Below are 15419 nucleotides of genomic sequence, written 5' to 3'. Positions count from 1 at the left end.
TATCATTATCCTTTTGTTAGGGTTAAGATTCTTGAACCTTCCATCTCCGTTCTGCCTTTGGGTGTAGATGTGGAGTTGACCATAAATAAATAATTTGCACCACAGTATAGACAATCCATGCCCCCCAATGATATCATTGTACCTAATAACCACTACGTAGACCAGCTTGCCATCAATTATCAATTTGACGTTTTTATTCTATTCTAGCCTATACATTGGTAGGCCCATGCACCACACCCTTCGTTTCTTTCTTTCTTTCTTTTTCCTTTTTTCTCTATAGAGTTTCGAATGATTTGAATTTTAAAGTCATTCGTTCTGACTCCACGAACTTAATTGATAGACTCAAAACTCGAGGATTTATCGTATTAAAATTCTAAATATTTAACCCATTTTGACTAAAATTAATTCAAACTAAATTAAAGTTTATTAAAAGTGTATATAAACTAAAATAAAAAAAACCAGTTTTTAGGGTATAAAAGTTAGGATGAAACTTAGTAATTCTAAAAGTTAGTTTCTAAAAAACCTTATAAATGATCTTTCAATTTTGTTTTATTGAAATTATTTATAGGTCTCATCAAATCATATCAACTAAATTACGATTATAATTTATAAAAGTCTGAATTATAAAAAACAAATTTGTAATTTAACCCAAATTCATAATATGGGGAGCAGACAAATATGAATCAAATAATCAACAATCAAATAGAATATACTAATATGTCTAAGAAATTATAACAATATGAAAATGAGTAATTTGATTGACATAAATTATATAGGTCAAAAAACTTGAATTCTTATCTACGTCTCTCCCACATGTTTGAACTTTGAAGTAGAAGTGAAAAAGACTTGGGAATAAATAAACAAATAACGTAATATTATATTATTTCACTAATAGTTTAGAGCTGAAAGCTTTATTGACGTCTTATCACTGTGATTGCTAGCTCTGCTAATTACTATTCCACCATTTATTAAAAACGACTTAGTCTTCATACAATAACAATATTGATAGCAATAATGTTGTTGTACTTTGGATAGTAGCAGGCTCGATGGGAGCTATCAGGACTATTAGCATTGGTTTCTTGAACATGTGTCTGCTGTGGATTTAAGTGATGTTGTGATTATTAGGCGACTGATAATTTGGAGAGTTAGGAATTAGATGGTGTTTCGTAGACAACATACTAAAATTGAGTGCAATCAATTTGCTATTTCGTATCCAAACACATTTTCGAGGCACATCATGATGGTGCTAGATACAAATCAGTGATTTGTCCTAACATATTTCCCTGCTGTGTTGGAACGATGGGAACCCCTTTCAGCTTCTTTTCGGGAAGTTGAACACAAATGTTGTTTCGAATCCGAAATTCAATTTAGGTTGATTAGAGTGTGGGAGCTTTTGTAGACCAATTGAGGTGTGCTCATGGTGCTATTGACTTTTGAAGTCTTCTTCTTCACTACAAAGAAGAAGGATCGAAGGGTTGTTGCTTTAAATTCTTGCTTGTCTTCGATTCTCTATTCTTCTTTTCATGTATAGTTTATGTGCTTATGTCTAGATTTTTGTATTCTAAAATTTATGCAAAGCCTATTGATAACTAATAACTATTTGATTTTTATCTGATTTTGAAAACTTTTGTAGTTTTTACTTCCAATATGCATAATATTAAATAAACATGTAAATTTTTTAACATTTTTTTTCTAAAATAAGTTTTGGAAAGTACTTTCTAAAAAATAGATAAAAAGACTCGTAGTATCTATAAGCATGATTTCGAAAAAAAAAAAGGTATAAACAAGTCTTAAGTATTATATTTAATAATTTATTATTATTTTTCTTTGGTAAACTTATTGAACACATATAATATTAAAAATTAAGAGATTCACTAAGTTAAAAATCCGAGAAAAACTTTTGAATAAAGGAGAATTATAAAGAAATGACAAATTTGATAAAATATTTATAAAATATAACAAAACTTTAGATTCTATCAATAATATATATTAATAGACATATTCTTATGATTTTATCCGACGCTTATATTATTAATATGTATGTAGGTTTTACTGCATTAAAGAAGTTAGGGATTAAGCATACCTTCAGACTCCACCCACCACATACCTCCATGTTAGGTTGTTTCCCAATTCCCAATACTCTTCATCCAAACAGAAAAAGAATTCTAGTCATTATTCAAAGTTTGACATTATGCCTTGACGATTTAATAGATGAGTATGACAAATTAGCCGATGAGTATGAAGTCCTATTCATATAGATTACAAACTCTATTTGTATTTTCAAGGACATGACTATTTTAGATTAAAAAAAAAAAACAATTTTTATATAACACTCGCCAAAACGAAAAGCTTTTCTACATATTCTTAAGTAAAAAAAGGTTTAAAATGCTCTTTGCTCCTCTCTTTAAGAATTTTGACCTCTTGCTTACAATCATGACAATTTACAAAGTTATAAGTTATACAAAACTATAAATTTTGATAATTTTACGAGGGTACGAATAAAAGTAAGGAATAGTTCATTTTCCAAATAAATATCAACTTATTAGTTTAGATCTTCCTAGTCCACCATAGTTAAAAGGAAAACTTTGAATGCTTGTTAGTTCTAAATTATCTGTTGAAGTGAAAGATCGCCAGTTTGATCATAATCCAGGGCGATTCTTTTACTATGGTCCTTGCAAAGCAGCCAATTAATCCAAAAAAGAAATCCAAGTTGTATAATGGCAAACAAATTGAAGCATTTGGCTTGGATTACAAGGGATCTTCTTCTCTGATTAGTCAATAAACACGGGGGATGTTTAGCCGCTGCTACTCATTCTTCATTTTTTTAGTTTTCTTTTGGAACTTTTCAATCAACAATTAAATAAATAATCCCACTTGCTATATAAAATTCTTCGTTGAGCATGGTATCAGCCGTAATCAATTGGAAATATCTTCTTCTGCTTCTTTCTTCCACCAAATATCAGTGTGATTGATTGAAATATCACAAAATCTTTACGAGATTATGATGGTTACTCGCATTCTTTTGACAGAATCATCCTCAAAACATAGCTAGGCGGTGAAATAGATGGAAGATTGAAGAATATCAATCAATTGTTTACTAATTTTTCTCTGGAATCAGCTGAATTCTTTCTCTTCCTTATCTTATACTTTGAATTAACAATGGTGATTTTCATCTGGGTTTCAATTTTGGCTTTTGAGAATGAATTTTCTGAGTTGAGGGTTCTGTAGTTGAAGTTGAGTTTCATGGTTTTCTTGTGATGGAACTCCTCAACTCCTCTCAATTTATTTTCTTGTGCTAATTTTGGGATGTTTCTTCATTATATGTTCTCCAATCTCTCTTTGATATCCTAAGTTACTCAAAAGAATACCAGAACGAGACGATAGTTTGGAAGTTGCTGCACTTCAGAGAACTTCTTGGTCTATTTAAAATAGGCTTTAAATTTTAAAGTTTAAGCGATGGGGCACCATTGATCTTCCTTCTGTGTTTTGGCTCCATTCTTGTTGAAATGATGTCTATAACACATGAGATTTACTAGGTTTGCTTCCTTTCTTTCTTTCTTTCTTCTCATTGTTTCCCTTCTCACAGGTTAACTTACTAGTGAGTATCATGCACTTGAATTTTCAAAGGTAGTATACCTTGAAATAAGCTGCTTAATCTTAACCATGACTGCTACAAGTCAGAACACAAAGGAGAACTTACTTCATGAGGTAATTATCTTCTAACTTGTTATGGTTTCAAATGCTCCTTACATTTCTTTTGCAAAGTCATTACTCTTTTAGGAATGCGACTCTGCATTTCAGGTTGTAAGCTTAGAAAAACAGTTGACAACATCAATCCTTTCCAAAGGGATATTGCATTCAGATGTCAAAGATCTATACTACAAAGTTTGTTCAATTTATGAGAAAATTTTCATGAGTGAGCATGAACAAGTAGAGCTTCAAGATGTTGAATATTCTCTGTGGAAGCTTCATTACAAGCTTATTGACGAGTTTCGGAAGAGGATAAAGAGAACCTCTGCAAATGGGGGCAGCCCAAAGTTGGGGACGACACAAAGTCCTAACAATGTGCAGAGAAGTAGTAGCAATCACATTGCAGAGTTTAGGTTGTTTCTATTGGAAGCAACAAAATTTTACCAAAAATTGATATCGAAAGTTAGAGAATATTATGGGGTTCCTAATGAAGGCTTACTATATAAGGCATTTGGTGTATCTAAAGGTATTGATCCAAAGAAAACAAAGAAATGCCAATTCTTGTGTCACCGTCTTTTAATTTGCCTTGGAGATCTTGCTAGATACATGGAACAACATGAAAAACTAGATGTTTATTCCCATAAGTGGGCAGCTGCGGCTACTCACTACTTTGAAGCTACAATGGTTTGGCCTGATAGTGGAAACCCCCATAATCAGGTAATCTTTTTTTATACTGTAGAAAAGTAAATTAAGTATGGTAATCTTATAATCTCTTGATTTTTCCAACCATTATATGAGATAGTATTATTTGTTTTGCATTTACTCAATTGCTTATGTTTCTTTCCAGTTGGCTGTATTGGCAACATATGTTGATGATCAGTTTCTTGCTATGTACCACTGTGTGAGAAGTTCTGCAGTCAAAGAACCTTTTCCTGATGCTTGGGATAACCTTATATTACTATTTGAAAGAGTAAGACTCATTTCATATTCCATTTCACTTTTGTATCTTATCCTTTAGACATTTTCCTGTTGTTGTTATCTTATTCTGGCATCAACATATGTTAACTATGTGAAATTACAGAATAGGTCATCTCTTCTGCCTTCCCTCTCTAGGGAGGGTCAGTTCAATTTCTTAAGACCTTCGGAGAAGTGTTGTTTCGAAATCAAATCACAAACCAAAGATGATAACAAGTCTCTAGAGGCAGACTTGTTTTCTCTGCTCATCAGAACGTTGGGTTTCTTTTTTATAAATTCCAGGTATTTTAGCCCCTCAACTTTCGGTACAGATTTCGTTGTTACATTTGCAGGGGATTTGTCTTATAAACTCTTATTTTGTGCATGCATAACTTTGTTCATCATCTGGTAACGGTTTGCTTCCCAAGACGTGCTTTTGAATGTGACTTATACAGATGCATTTCAACTTTTCATATCTGATAGCTTGTGAGATCATTGTCACCTATGTTTTCTTTGTTTTGGAAAGTCCGTGTCCATTGAACTAAATTCAATTTTTTTGCTTGAGTTTTAACATTTCTTGCTGGATTTCAATGCAGTTTGGAGGAATTCACAAGTACATTTTCATCTATGATGAGATGGCTGGATGAGCTCTTGTCTCTGGATGATTCTGAGTTAAATGCTTCATTAGAGTCCTATAAGCTTTTGGATTCAGTGAGAAAAGGGCCTTTCCGAGCCATCCAAATTGCATCGGTATTCATCTTCATGGTACAGAATCGTTTTAGTAAAGTTGATCTCAATGATAAGCAGCAACTTGAGCTGACCCAGTTGGCATTGGTTGCTACATTTATTGTCATGGGACGCCTGGTCGAGAGATGTCTGGAGGCGAGCAAATTAGATTCTTTTCCTCTTGTACCAGCTGTGCTCATCTTCATGGAATGGTTGCCAAACGTTCTTAATGAAGTGGTAAGATATGGCGATGATGAAAAAAGTAGAAATTCCATGACTTACTTTTTTGGTGTTTATGTTGGCCTTCTAGAGAGATTGAATGTTGATAAAGTTGAGGCACAGTGTTCTCTTGCTATCCCTCTATGGGAAGATTATGAATTAAGAGGTTTCACACCTTTAGCTTTTGCACACAAACAATTGGATTTCTCATCTCACTGGGAACACATGGATGCCTTCGAACTTGGAGCTAAACACCGTGCTTACCGCATAATTGTTGCCGCTACCAAAATTTCCAATATAGCTAATGATTCTCCAAAGTGGATTATTCATGATAAGACATGCGAGGTCGTCTACACATTAGAACAAAATGAACTTCCAGACAAGAAAGAATTGGAAAGTGCAAAGTGCTACATTGTTAGTCCAGATTTGGAAAAGCCAACTCAAGATGTTTTTATAGATGAAGAGGGTTGCGAGGAAGATACACCAGATGAAGCTTGGCACCAGAGTGATTTGAATAAGAAATCTGTTCCTGTTGAAGATGAAGAGGTCATTCTTTTCAATCCCCTTATGAGGTATAACTCTGCTCCAATCTCTATTGCAGAGAGCGACAATGTTTCACCGAAAAGTGTAGAGGCTCGTGCCATATCTTCCGACGAATGCTTGAGGCGTGCTACATCGCTACTTATAGAACAGACTCAAGGCCAGAGCGATCCATTCTCTTTTCATTCAAATGCTACAAATTTCAGCAGAAACAAACCATTTGAGCAGCATGATATTTTTGGAAAAGATGCAACAGGCCATCAAATTCCAGAAGCCTCCATATCTACTGGCCCCCCTTCACTTAGTGCCTGGGTGCTCAATAAAGGTTTTACTTTTGACCCTGATAGAGAGAAAGGGACCAATGGTTTTGTTAAACCTGGTTTGCAGCCCATTGACGAGTTAACTCCAACGTTTATAAATGGTCTTAGACTTGGTGATACCGAGAATTCTGTTTCGAGTCCGAGCTGCGAATCTAGAAAATCATACCATTTTCCTCCTCCTCCCTATTCTGCCCCAGCACCCTCGGCTCCTTATTTACCTGATGATGCTGTTTGGTTTAATAGTACAAATGCTATCATCTCTGATGGAAAAATCTATAAGGAAAGGGACCAAAATGATACTCTCTCCAATGTGTTTCTAGGAAGTACATATTCAAATTGGACTCCCCCTCATGCTACACATGAATATAGTCCCTTGATTTCTGGTTTTACGAACATGTATCCATCCGCACATCGAATGACTTCTTCGGAATGGCTTCGTCAATATAGGGAGAATCAAAACCTGGATGGGAACAGTAATCAATTATTGCCAACTCCCTACAATGCTTCTGGAAACCTTGCGAACTTCCAGAGAAATGATACTTCAAGGTATGACCATTCGTATCAAACAAGAAGTCAGGTGATTTCCAATCCAACAATGAATATTGAGAGTCCATTGCGCCATCTAGGTTTCCCTTGCGGTGCTAACGAGAACCAAAAAGATACGTTCTTCCATGGTTACGAAAGACCGAACCTCTATGGCTGTGGTGCTACTGATTTGAGAAGTGAGCAGCCACCGCTTCTGCTGTACCTAAAAGATAAGGAATGGCGACTCCAGAAAGATGCTGCTAACAGAAGTGCTGCCTATATGGGAAATTGAGGATTTTGTTAGATTTCGTTAACTGAGGCAAAAGAGAAAGCTACCACCTTTGTTCAATACATCACATTGAACCTTGATCAACATTCTACATTTCCTGGTTCCAAAAACCAAAAGCTGTCAAATGAAAGAGTTTGCATTTGTATATACGCGTATAGAAAGTCAGAAAAAAAATTCGCAATTTATAGAGAGGTAGGTTCTGGTCTGCCACAGTTTCAAGTAAATGTGTATTATATAATTATCTCACTTCAACATTATTGTAGAAGATTGTTCTCTTATGTGAAAGGCTATCCTTTGTCTGATGAGATATTCTGTCCTTGTTCTTTTGCATTTCGTAGAATATACAGATGAAGAAATATCAGAAGCAAAAAGACAAGCATGCCAAAAAAGCATTTATTAAGAAAGCACAAAAATATTGAGAGATCTCTATCTCAGTCTCGCAATCCCACAGCTCATTCATTAAAAGATGGACTAAAGTGATTTTGTTTTGAAGTTTATTCTGATAAACTTTTCCTCTCCCATCTGTATACTTTTATTATGGATTTGGAATTTTCACTCTAAACAAACTTTTATCTAGAAACTATCCCCAACATTGAAGCAAGTGATATGAGACCAATTACTGCACAGATTTGTTGACATGTTCATTTTACTAACAATGTTGTAATTAGTAACTCAGAAACAAGAGTATTCTAATATGGTGACGGTCCCAGATGAAATTTGACATACATATTGTTGCTTTCACTTTTCCCTCCCACTCCTTTTCATCAACGATTTCCAACCATGTCTCGTAGTGAGAATACAAAATATGAAGGAAAAAAAGAAAAGGATTGTTGAAGTTAACAAAATAGTTTGGAGAAAATGATTCTGAAGAGCCACGGTAAATCATATATTAATACAATTTTCTAATCATATATAGCAAAAGAAAAAGAAAAGACATTTTAACTAATAACGAGTCAAAACTCTAAACTTACACTTAAACTCATAATTTTGTTATTGGGACTTAAAAGTTAGAATGAACTATGTATCAATTTTAATATTTTATCTCATTATTCAATAATTAAAGAGATCAACACAGCTATGTACAATTGTTGCATTGACAAAATGTGATTTTGATCCACTTATGAAATAATTATAAGTTTCATAAGATATTTTTCGAACAAAATTTCAGATAGTGTAAATTATGCACATTTTAAATTGATACAAACCCCTTTTGAATTTCTAGTGTCGTGAAATTGAGAATTACTAATGGTTGTTTACTTGTTCATATGATGGGCCATTGTTAGGAGGGAAAGTAGGAGGAGTTCATTCACGGCAGAGCCCATTAATACAGAAGGAGAGGGTTCGATTTCGAATTTCAACCCAAAAAGAAGATCAAACACACGGCTTCTGATGAATGTTCCAAGCCATCAACTGCACGCAATTTGATCTCCTTCTGGCTCCTCCGTAATTTAGCAATGGCAGACAACGATTCAGGTGACGGTGAAGTATCTTCAGCCCAAGCAGTTCTTCTCGGAGCTTTAGCTCCTGGGGTCAACGTTAGTTCAAATCAGTTTCCCTTTTCATTTTCCGTCTCCCCTTTTTCCCCTGCTAATCAATTCTTTCAATTGAATTCCCCTTTCTTTAATCTTCTAAAATCAGGGTCCTACATGGACTACACTCAAGTCGGCGTTTTTGATGCTGGGACTGTGTCTTGTCCTGATGCTTGCCCTTGCATTCTCTTCCAGTGATTCTTGGTTGATTCTTCACGTTACCTTTCTTGTGGTTATTACTTCTACCCTTTTCTTGCTACTTAACTGGTAAGTTGAAATTTTCGTTATTGAATTTTGTCTTCATTTGTGTCTCTTCTGTGTTTTATAAATCTGTAGGTGGGGTTTCTTTTAAAGGTTAATTTAACACGTTTGGTCAATTTTGTGGAAGTAATTATGTGGTTTGAACTTTAGGTTGTAACAATTTTGTCCTTAAACTTGAGTAGATAACAACTTAGTCCGAATTTATCCCAATGAGAAAGACAGTTTTAAGATTTTATGAAATTTATTGAAGTTACTTCTATGATCTTCAATGGCTTAAATTGAACTAGATGTCAATCAATGTGCTGTTTTCGATTCTCACAGAAGGATATAGATAACCATACGCTATAGTGAATTGACCTTATTTTGGATTCCTCTGCTTGTCTAGGTTTGAAATTGCATATACTGGACCTAAAATGCAATGAAAATATAGGATGATTGAGTACCTAGAAGTATTTGATCTAAAGTGGTGTGAAACTACCGACTAGCTGAGTTAAAACATAGCTTTAGCTAGCTCTCAATTGCTTACTGATCTGAAATGGAACACAGACTGTGAGCCTTTTGTTCTTTCATGAATCACCTAACCAATACTAACCGAATATCAAATACTAGTCAATAAGTGTCTGCCGTTCAATTTAAATGCGGGCTGACTAACTAGGTAACATGATTAACTTATTCATTGCGTTCTATCATGATGCATTGTGTATTGTGTGGAATACTATCAATTATATAGAATACCTCCACGATGAGAGGCTGAGAATCTAGGTTTCAGTGGCATCTGTCAACAGAAAAAAAGGTTATGTTTATGTTAATTGTATAGGGTCTAAGGACTAAAAGTAGCTAGGGAAGTCTTGAAAATAATTCACTGTAGTTCCAAAAAAGAGTTTTAAGACTAAATAACATTATTCTCCACTTTTTTTTTTAATAAGAAACTGAACTTTCATTAAGAAACATGAAATGGTAGTGTCATACAAGGGTAAGAGGAGCCCCGACCTGCAAAAAGGACTTCCAGTCCAAAAGAATAATACTTAACTGATAATTACAAAAGGCCTTCGAGGTCACACCCACTAGGAAGTATCATACCTCATAGCATATTAAATAACATTCAGCGAGCAACCAAATTATTTAAGATTATGATGGTGATGCCTGAGAAAATTTGAAAGAAGCCAAAGACTGGGAGAACTTGTTGAAATTTGTTTTCTACATGGTAGGGTGTATCAAATTTGCAGTCTTAGGCTGTTGGAAAGTGTTCATCAAGTTTATATGCATATATTTTTAGTTTTTTAATTTTGGGTGAGTGATTGAACCATTGACTTTTGAAATGGTAATCGATGTCTCTTTGTCCATTGAGCATGTTTGGATTGACTTATCAAGTTTATGTTATTGGAGGGTAATCGATGTCTCTTTGTCCATTGAGCATGACTGGATTGACTCATCAAGTTTATGTTATTGGAGAGACTGTAATTATTTGTCTTTTCGACTTGTGGAATAATTGCATGCGTCGAAATTGTTTTGATTCATTTCCTTGTTTGTCTAATTAGCATTTACTGTTCAGTTGCATGGTTTTATCCTTTTATCCCATAATAATTGATTGTTAAATTAAGTAAAATTGGCCAATTTCATTCGTGATATTTAAGTAAACTAGATCACAAATCATTTGGATGGGGCTTTCACACTCATTATCTATATTAAAACATGACAATATACTCTCAGTAAACAATTTTTACATCATTGAGTTTGTTTTGAGGCATATAATTGCCTCCATGTGTTTGATTCTGATTTCTTTAGAAGGGAAAAAATTTTCATTGTTGAATGAAATAAAGGAATAAAATCTCCACCTAAAGGTGAGATTAGATAAGATTTTTCAGTGAGAAACTAAATAAGGAAGGCCATAATCAGAAGAAAAAAAAAGGCTGATAACGTTGACATCGATACAACTCATGAGACAAATCAAATTCAGGAAACTATTGAAGGAGGAAAAAAAATCCTGGAAGTATCAACCATTCCTCTCTTGCCAGAAAACCAAAAAAATGCTCTGATTAAAAGCAAGCCGCAGAGTCTTCTTTTCACCATCAGAGGGATGACCATCAAAGATGTAATAAAAAAAATCATAGGGAGAGTCTAGAGAAGCCAAAGATCAACCAAATAATCTCTGCTTCAAGGCATTGTATTATTTAACAACAAATTGTTGATATTCGTTTATAATTAATCTCTTTTTGTTGCAATTCTCAAAGAAATTACAATTTTTTTATCATGTTTCTTTTGTATGTGTTATTGTCCTGTTTTCTTGAACAATGCAAGCATGTTTATGTTGCATTGCGTTTGAGTCTTCTTTACCTCCTGGTACTGGTCCTTCTTGGCTTACATAAGTTTTGGGTATGACATTGATAGTTTGATCATATGCATTTGCAATTTACTAATTTACATGTGCTGGATCCAATGTGAACCATCCCATGTTTGTGCATATAAATAAATTGTTTTGAGTTCTTTACAGGTTTCTTTCTCAGACTGGCCTGGTTTCAGTGAAGAATCAAATGGAAGAACTGCAGTTGGCGCCAAAGAGTCGAGATAAAAGCGAAAAGAACGAATAATGGTTACTACTGCTATAGCATTATAAACCAAGACGTAAAATTGGATGATAGTAACAGAAACTACATTACATCCTCGAGTAGAAACACGAGGTGATAAGCTTTATAAATCAATCAGGTACAACAGCATCTTCCCTTATTCGAAGAGGGGAGAAAAAGAAACTTAATTTCAGAAGAACACTTGGAATGGTAACTTCATTCATTCTTTGATTGCTCCTCCTTGTGCTTTCCCTTTTTCTGCTTAATGTAACAGAAGCAGGAACAGCATGGTAACTGTAAAAAGAACTTCATGTCTTCTTTGTTTGATGCGAGAGTTAGAAGAGCAAAGAGTTATATATGCGGATGATGGAGCCTTATTCTTTTGTTGTCTTTATTCCTTATTTCTCTTGGGATGCTATTCTTGTTTCTTACAGACAAGAAGATGCTTAGCCTTGCTTTGCCACTTCCTGAAACATGAGGAATCTGAGATTATTTTGTTGATGGGTCGTTTGCAGATTTTTTTTTTTGTTTAAAAGCCTTCTTTTTGATTTATCTTTCTTTTCCTTCTACTTTCTCATCTTGCCTTTGTGAAGAGTTTGTTTGTTTAAGAACCATGGAAAGGCATAAAGGGGGTGTCATTAGATTACAGTGTAAACTAATAATGGGAACATAATGCCTCTGCTTATAATTTGTTCAATGTTTTGATTTTTATGAATTTCATTTCAAATCCTTGCGAGTTTGCTGAAAAGAGTTGCTTTTTTCAAAATAGCATAGTGATTTTTGTCTTTTATGGTTTCAAATATCAATGTATAATGTATTAACATTTTGGTGGTTTGTACTTGGGTGATTTAAATTTAACGAAATTTTATCAATCATATTTCTTCATGAATTCTTTTAAGAATAAAGGTGGTTGTAAATATCAAAATTATATATGATATTAGGAAACATAGCAAAAACTCAAATAATTTAGACATAACAAGATTTAGATTCATTTTTTGAAAGCCATCAACGATAGACTATATTGTTAAGAGTCTATTAGCAATAAAGTCTATTATATATATATTTTGCTATATTACCGTTCTTTTGAAATGTTACTATATACTTTATTAATAGTCCAATTTATTTTTTTCTGGTTAGAAAAAATCCTTAAATTTGAAAACTAATGTTTTGTATAATAAAGGAAGTATGTTTTAAAAGGTGAGGGATCCGACTTACCTACATGGTGAAATTTGAGAGATCCAAAATCCTTTAACATGTGAAATAGTGTATCTGCCAAAATGTGGTGCACGCTTGATTTGAGCATCATGTAGCCCATGTGAACATAGCAACCAAAAGATCTTCGTTGTTTTGGGTCGAACCCTTTCATCAAATGGGGATCAATCATAATACGTCCCATCTCGACAGAGGCAAGTCAGGAACACGCATGCAACAAGGTGCAATCATTATAAAAAGAAGCTCCTCCTTCCATCTCGACTACACATTTCGCTCTCTTTCCCTACCGATATAGGGGCATGGTGCTTGGAATGTGGACCGTAGCCACATATGGGTACTTCACACCTAATTTTTTATGTTAGAACGTAGAGAAACTTTAAGGTGGTAGTTTTAAATTTCAAAACCATAAAACATTGTGTAATTTAATTTGGGGCTACAATGGACATTTTTTGGGACGAAGGGTTGAACGATGATATTTGAGAGAGATCCAAAATCCTTTGGTTTCTATATATTTCCACACACACATTTGAGGTAGGCTCCCTTCTGACGTAGATTATCTACTTTTAGGGCTTAGAAACATAGTCTTAAATTTCAATTCTAAACTTTAAAAATTATATTATGTTATTTAATAAATTAATACTAAATTCTTGCTATTTAACTACAATGGCTAAAGTAGACATTTTATTTGAATAACTTTTATATTAATGTTTTACTTTTTAAATGAATATTTATTATCGGCCTTATTATAGAATAAATATTTTATAAATGTACATGCTTTAAATTGAAAACAAATTGGTTTAATATAAAATAGTTGATCATAGTGGATTAACACAAATTTTGTTGATATTAAAGAGTATTTGTGGAAAAGAAGAAAATAAAATATTTTTGAAAACTTTTAAATTTAGTTAGAGAAGCAAATTTTAGGAAAATTGAATTCAAAACTTAAAATTCTCCTTTATTTATTTTTAATGTTATTATATCTTTTTAGTTTAGAACGTGGAGAGTAGGGGAGGCAGTTGAAGAACGAGGCAAGCAAGAGATGATCCGCGTGGCATAAGAAAACTCACGTGTCGCATTCTAAACTCAGCCACTTTCTTCCTATAACTGCACCATGAAAATCAACACGTACATTCTCTGTTTTTGTAAAGTTCGCAAGATTGAAGTAAGAAAAGATCGGTGCATGTTGGGAAGAAGAATTTGGGATCAAAACGAAAATGGCAGTGAGCATTTCCTTAGCCAAGAATGTCATCTTCAACCTCTGCAAGCCCAAGGCGGCCTTCGCCAACTCTTCTCCTTCGTTGTTTCTCAATAAATCCACCAAAATTTCATCCCTCTCTTTCTCTACTTCTGCTTCTAAACATCCATCTTGGGTATAATTTATTTTAATATGGTAACAGAGTATATAAACTTAATTTTTCTTTTGTGTTAACAAAGGTTTTTCAAACGTTGTGTAGGATGGAAATGGCGTGGATCCAAACAGAGACTCGAGGGCGGACTATGCGTATGAAGATGCGAAGGAACGAGCGAAGGAAGGGGCCAAAGAAATGAAGGAGAAGGCGAAGGAAAACACGCAGGAGGCCAAAGAGAAGGCGGCGGAGAAAGCAAAAAGAGCCTCAGAGACGGCCTCGGCAGCGAAGGAGAAGGTAAAAGACTACGCACGTGATGCCAAGGAGAAGGCAAAGGAAGGAACGTACCGGGCGACGGAGACAGTGGAGGAGGCGACGGAGAGAGCGAAGGAGGGTGCAAAGGGGATGAAGGAGAAGACGGAGGAGATGGCGAAGGAAGGGACAAATAAGGCGACGGAGACGGTGCAGAATATTGGGGAGAAAGCGAAGCAGACGGTGCAAGGAGCGTGGGAAGCTGCAAAGGATACGACGAATAAGATGAAGGAGAAGGTAATGGGGACAAATAATGAAGAAGAGGTTGAAGAAGGAAGGAGGGGGAAGGTGATGGATGAAGATGTTGTGGAGCTTAGGAGAAAGGCTGGGAACAAGTATGATGAATGAATGGAAATATATTTTCAAATTTCAAATAATGTGGTTTGATCAGTTCTGTTTCCCTATTTTGGTTCTTTAATTTCTGCTAACATCAGTTGGAATGAATGTTCTTTTCTTTTAAGGAATATAAATAAAGTAGATTTTGAAACAAAAATTTATTGTTTTTTTTTCTTTAATGGATTTTTTTCTTTTTGCTATATTTTGTAAATATATTTTCAACTAGAGATATGTTTATACTATACTATTTGATCTCACCACTAAATTGTATTAGAGTTTGTTATTTAAGTTTAGAATGTTGATATATTAGTTCTCAATATTTGGTGAGAAATTTGTAATACAGCTTTGTTTTTTGAATAAAGATCAGGAGTCATGTGGTGTTTAAATTTTCAATAATGTGGATGGGGCATGGCCAAGAAAATTTTCCATCAACAATTGAAGTCAAATTTAGGGAAAAGAACGTATGCAAGTGCTTAACCGTTGCGTCTGGTGAGTAGTGCTTTCTGGGATTTTCTAATAATCAATCATCTTTTGTGTTTTCCATGGATATTATTTGGGGACATTTTTAATGGGTAAATCCTTTATATTTATAGGTA

The 15419-nt window shown here is 34.3% G+C and overlaps 3 protein-coding genes across 3 annotated transcripts; all 3 read left to right on the top strand.

Moving 5' to 3' along the window:
- The first annotated feature begins 3159 nt into the window (after nucleotides 1-3159).
- Nucleotides 3160-7568, top strand: LOC103486485 (nonsense-mediated mRNA decay factor SMG7-like). The gene is made up of 5 exons (XM_051079877.1): nucleotides 3160-3708; nucleotides 3802-4407; nucleotides 4538-4660; nucleotides 4772-4947; nucleotides 5241-7568. Exons 1-5 carry the CDS (start codon nucleotides 3664-3666, stop codon nucleotides 7264-7266), a joined length of 2976 nt encoding a protein of 991 aa, XP_050935834.1. The 5' UTR covers nucleotides 3160-3663; the 3' UTR covers nucleotides 7267-7568.
- Nucleotides 7569-8331: 763 nt separating this feature from the next.
- On the top strand, nucleotides 8332-12118 carry LOC103486495 (uncharacterized). The gene is made up of 3 exons (XM_008444482.3): nucleotides 8332-8798; nucleotides 8902-9059; nucleotides 11545-12118. The coding sequence occupies exons 1-3, from the start codon at nucleotides 8718-8720 to the stop codon at nucleotides 11639-11641; spliced, it is 336 nt and encodes a 111-aa protein (XP_008442704.1). The 5' UTR covers nucleotides 8332-8717; the 3' UTR covers nucleotides 11642-12118.
- A 1836-nt stretch (nucleotides 12119-13954) lies between these two features.
- On the top strand, nucleotides 13955-14980 carry LOC103486504 (ABA-inducible protein PHV A1-like). The gene is made up of 2 exons (XM_008444493.3): nucleotides 13955-14199; nucleotides 14284-14980. The coding sequence occupies exons 1-2, from the start codon at nucleotides 14044-14046 to the stop codon at nucleotides 14833-14835; spliced, it is 708 nt and encodes a 235-aa protein (XP_008442715.1). The 5' UTR covers nucleotides 13955-14043; the 3' UTR covers nucleotides 14836-14980.
- The last annotated feature ends 439 nt before the right edge of the window (nucleotides 14981-15419 follow it).

Source organism: Cucumis melo, chromosome 12 (genome assembly GCF_025177605.1).
Source record: "Cucumis melo cultivar AY chromosome 12, USDA_Cmelo_AY_1.0, whole genome shotgun sequence".
Classification (NCBI taxonomy): Eukaryota; Viridiplantae; Streptophyta; class Magnoliopsida; order Cucurbitales; family Cucurbitaceae; genus Cucumis; species Cucumis melo.
The sequence above is the reverse complement of the archived record's forward strand: the minus strand, read 5'-3'. Positions and strand labels throughout refer to the sequence as shown.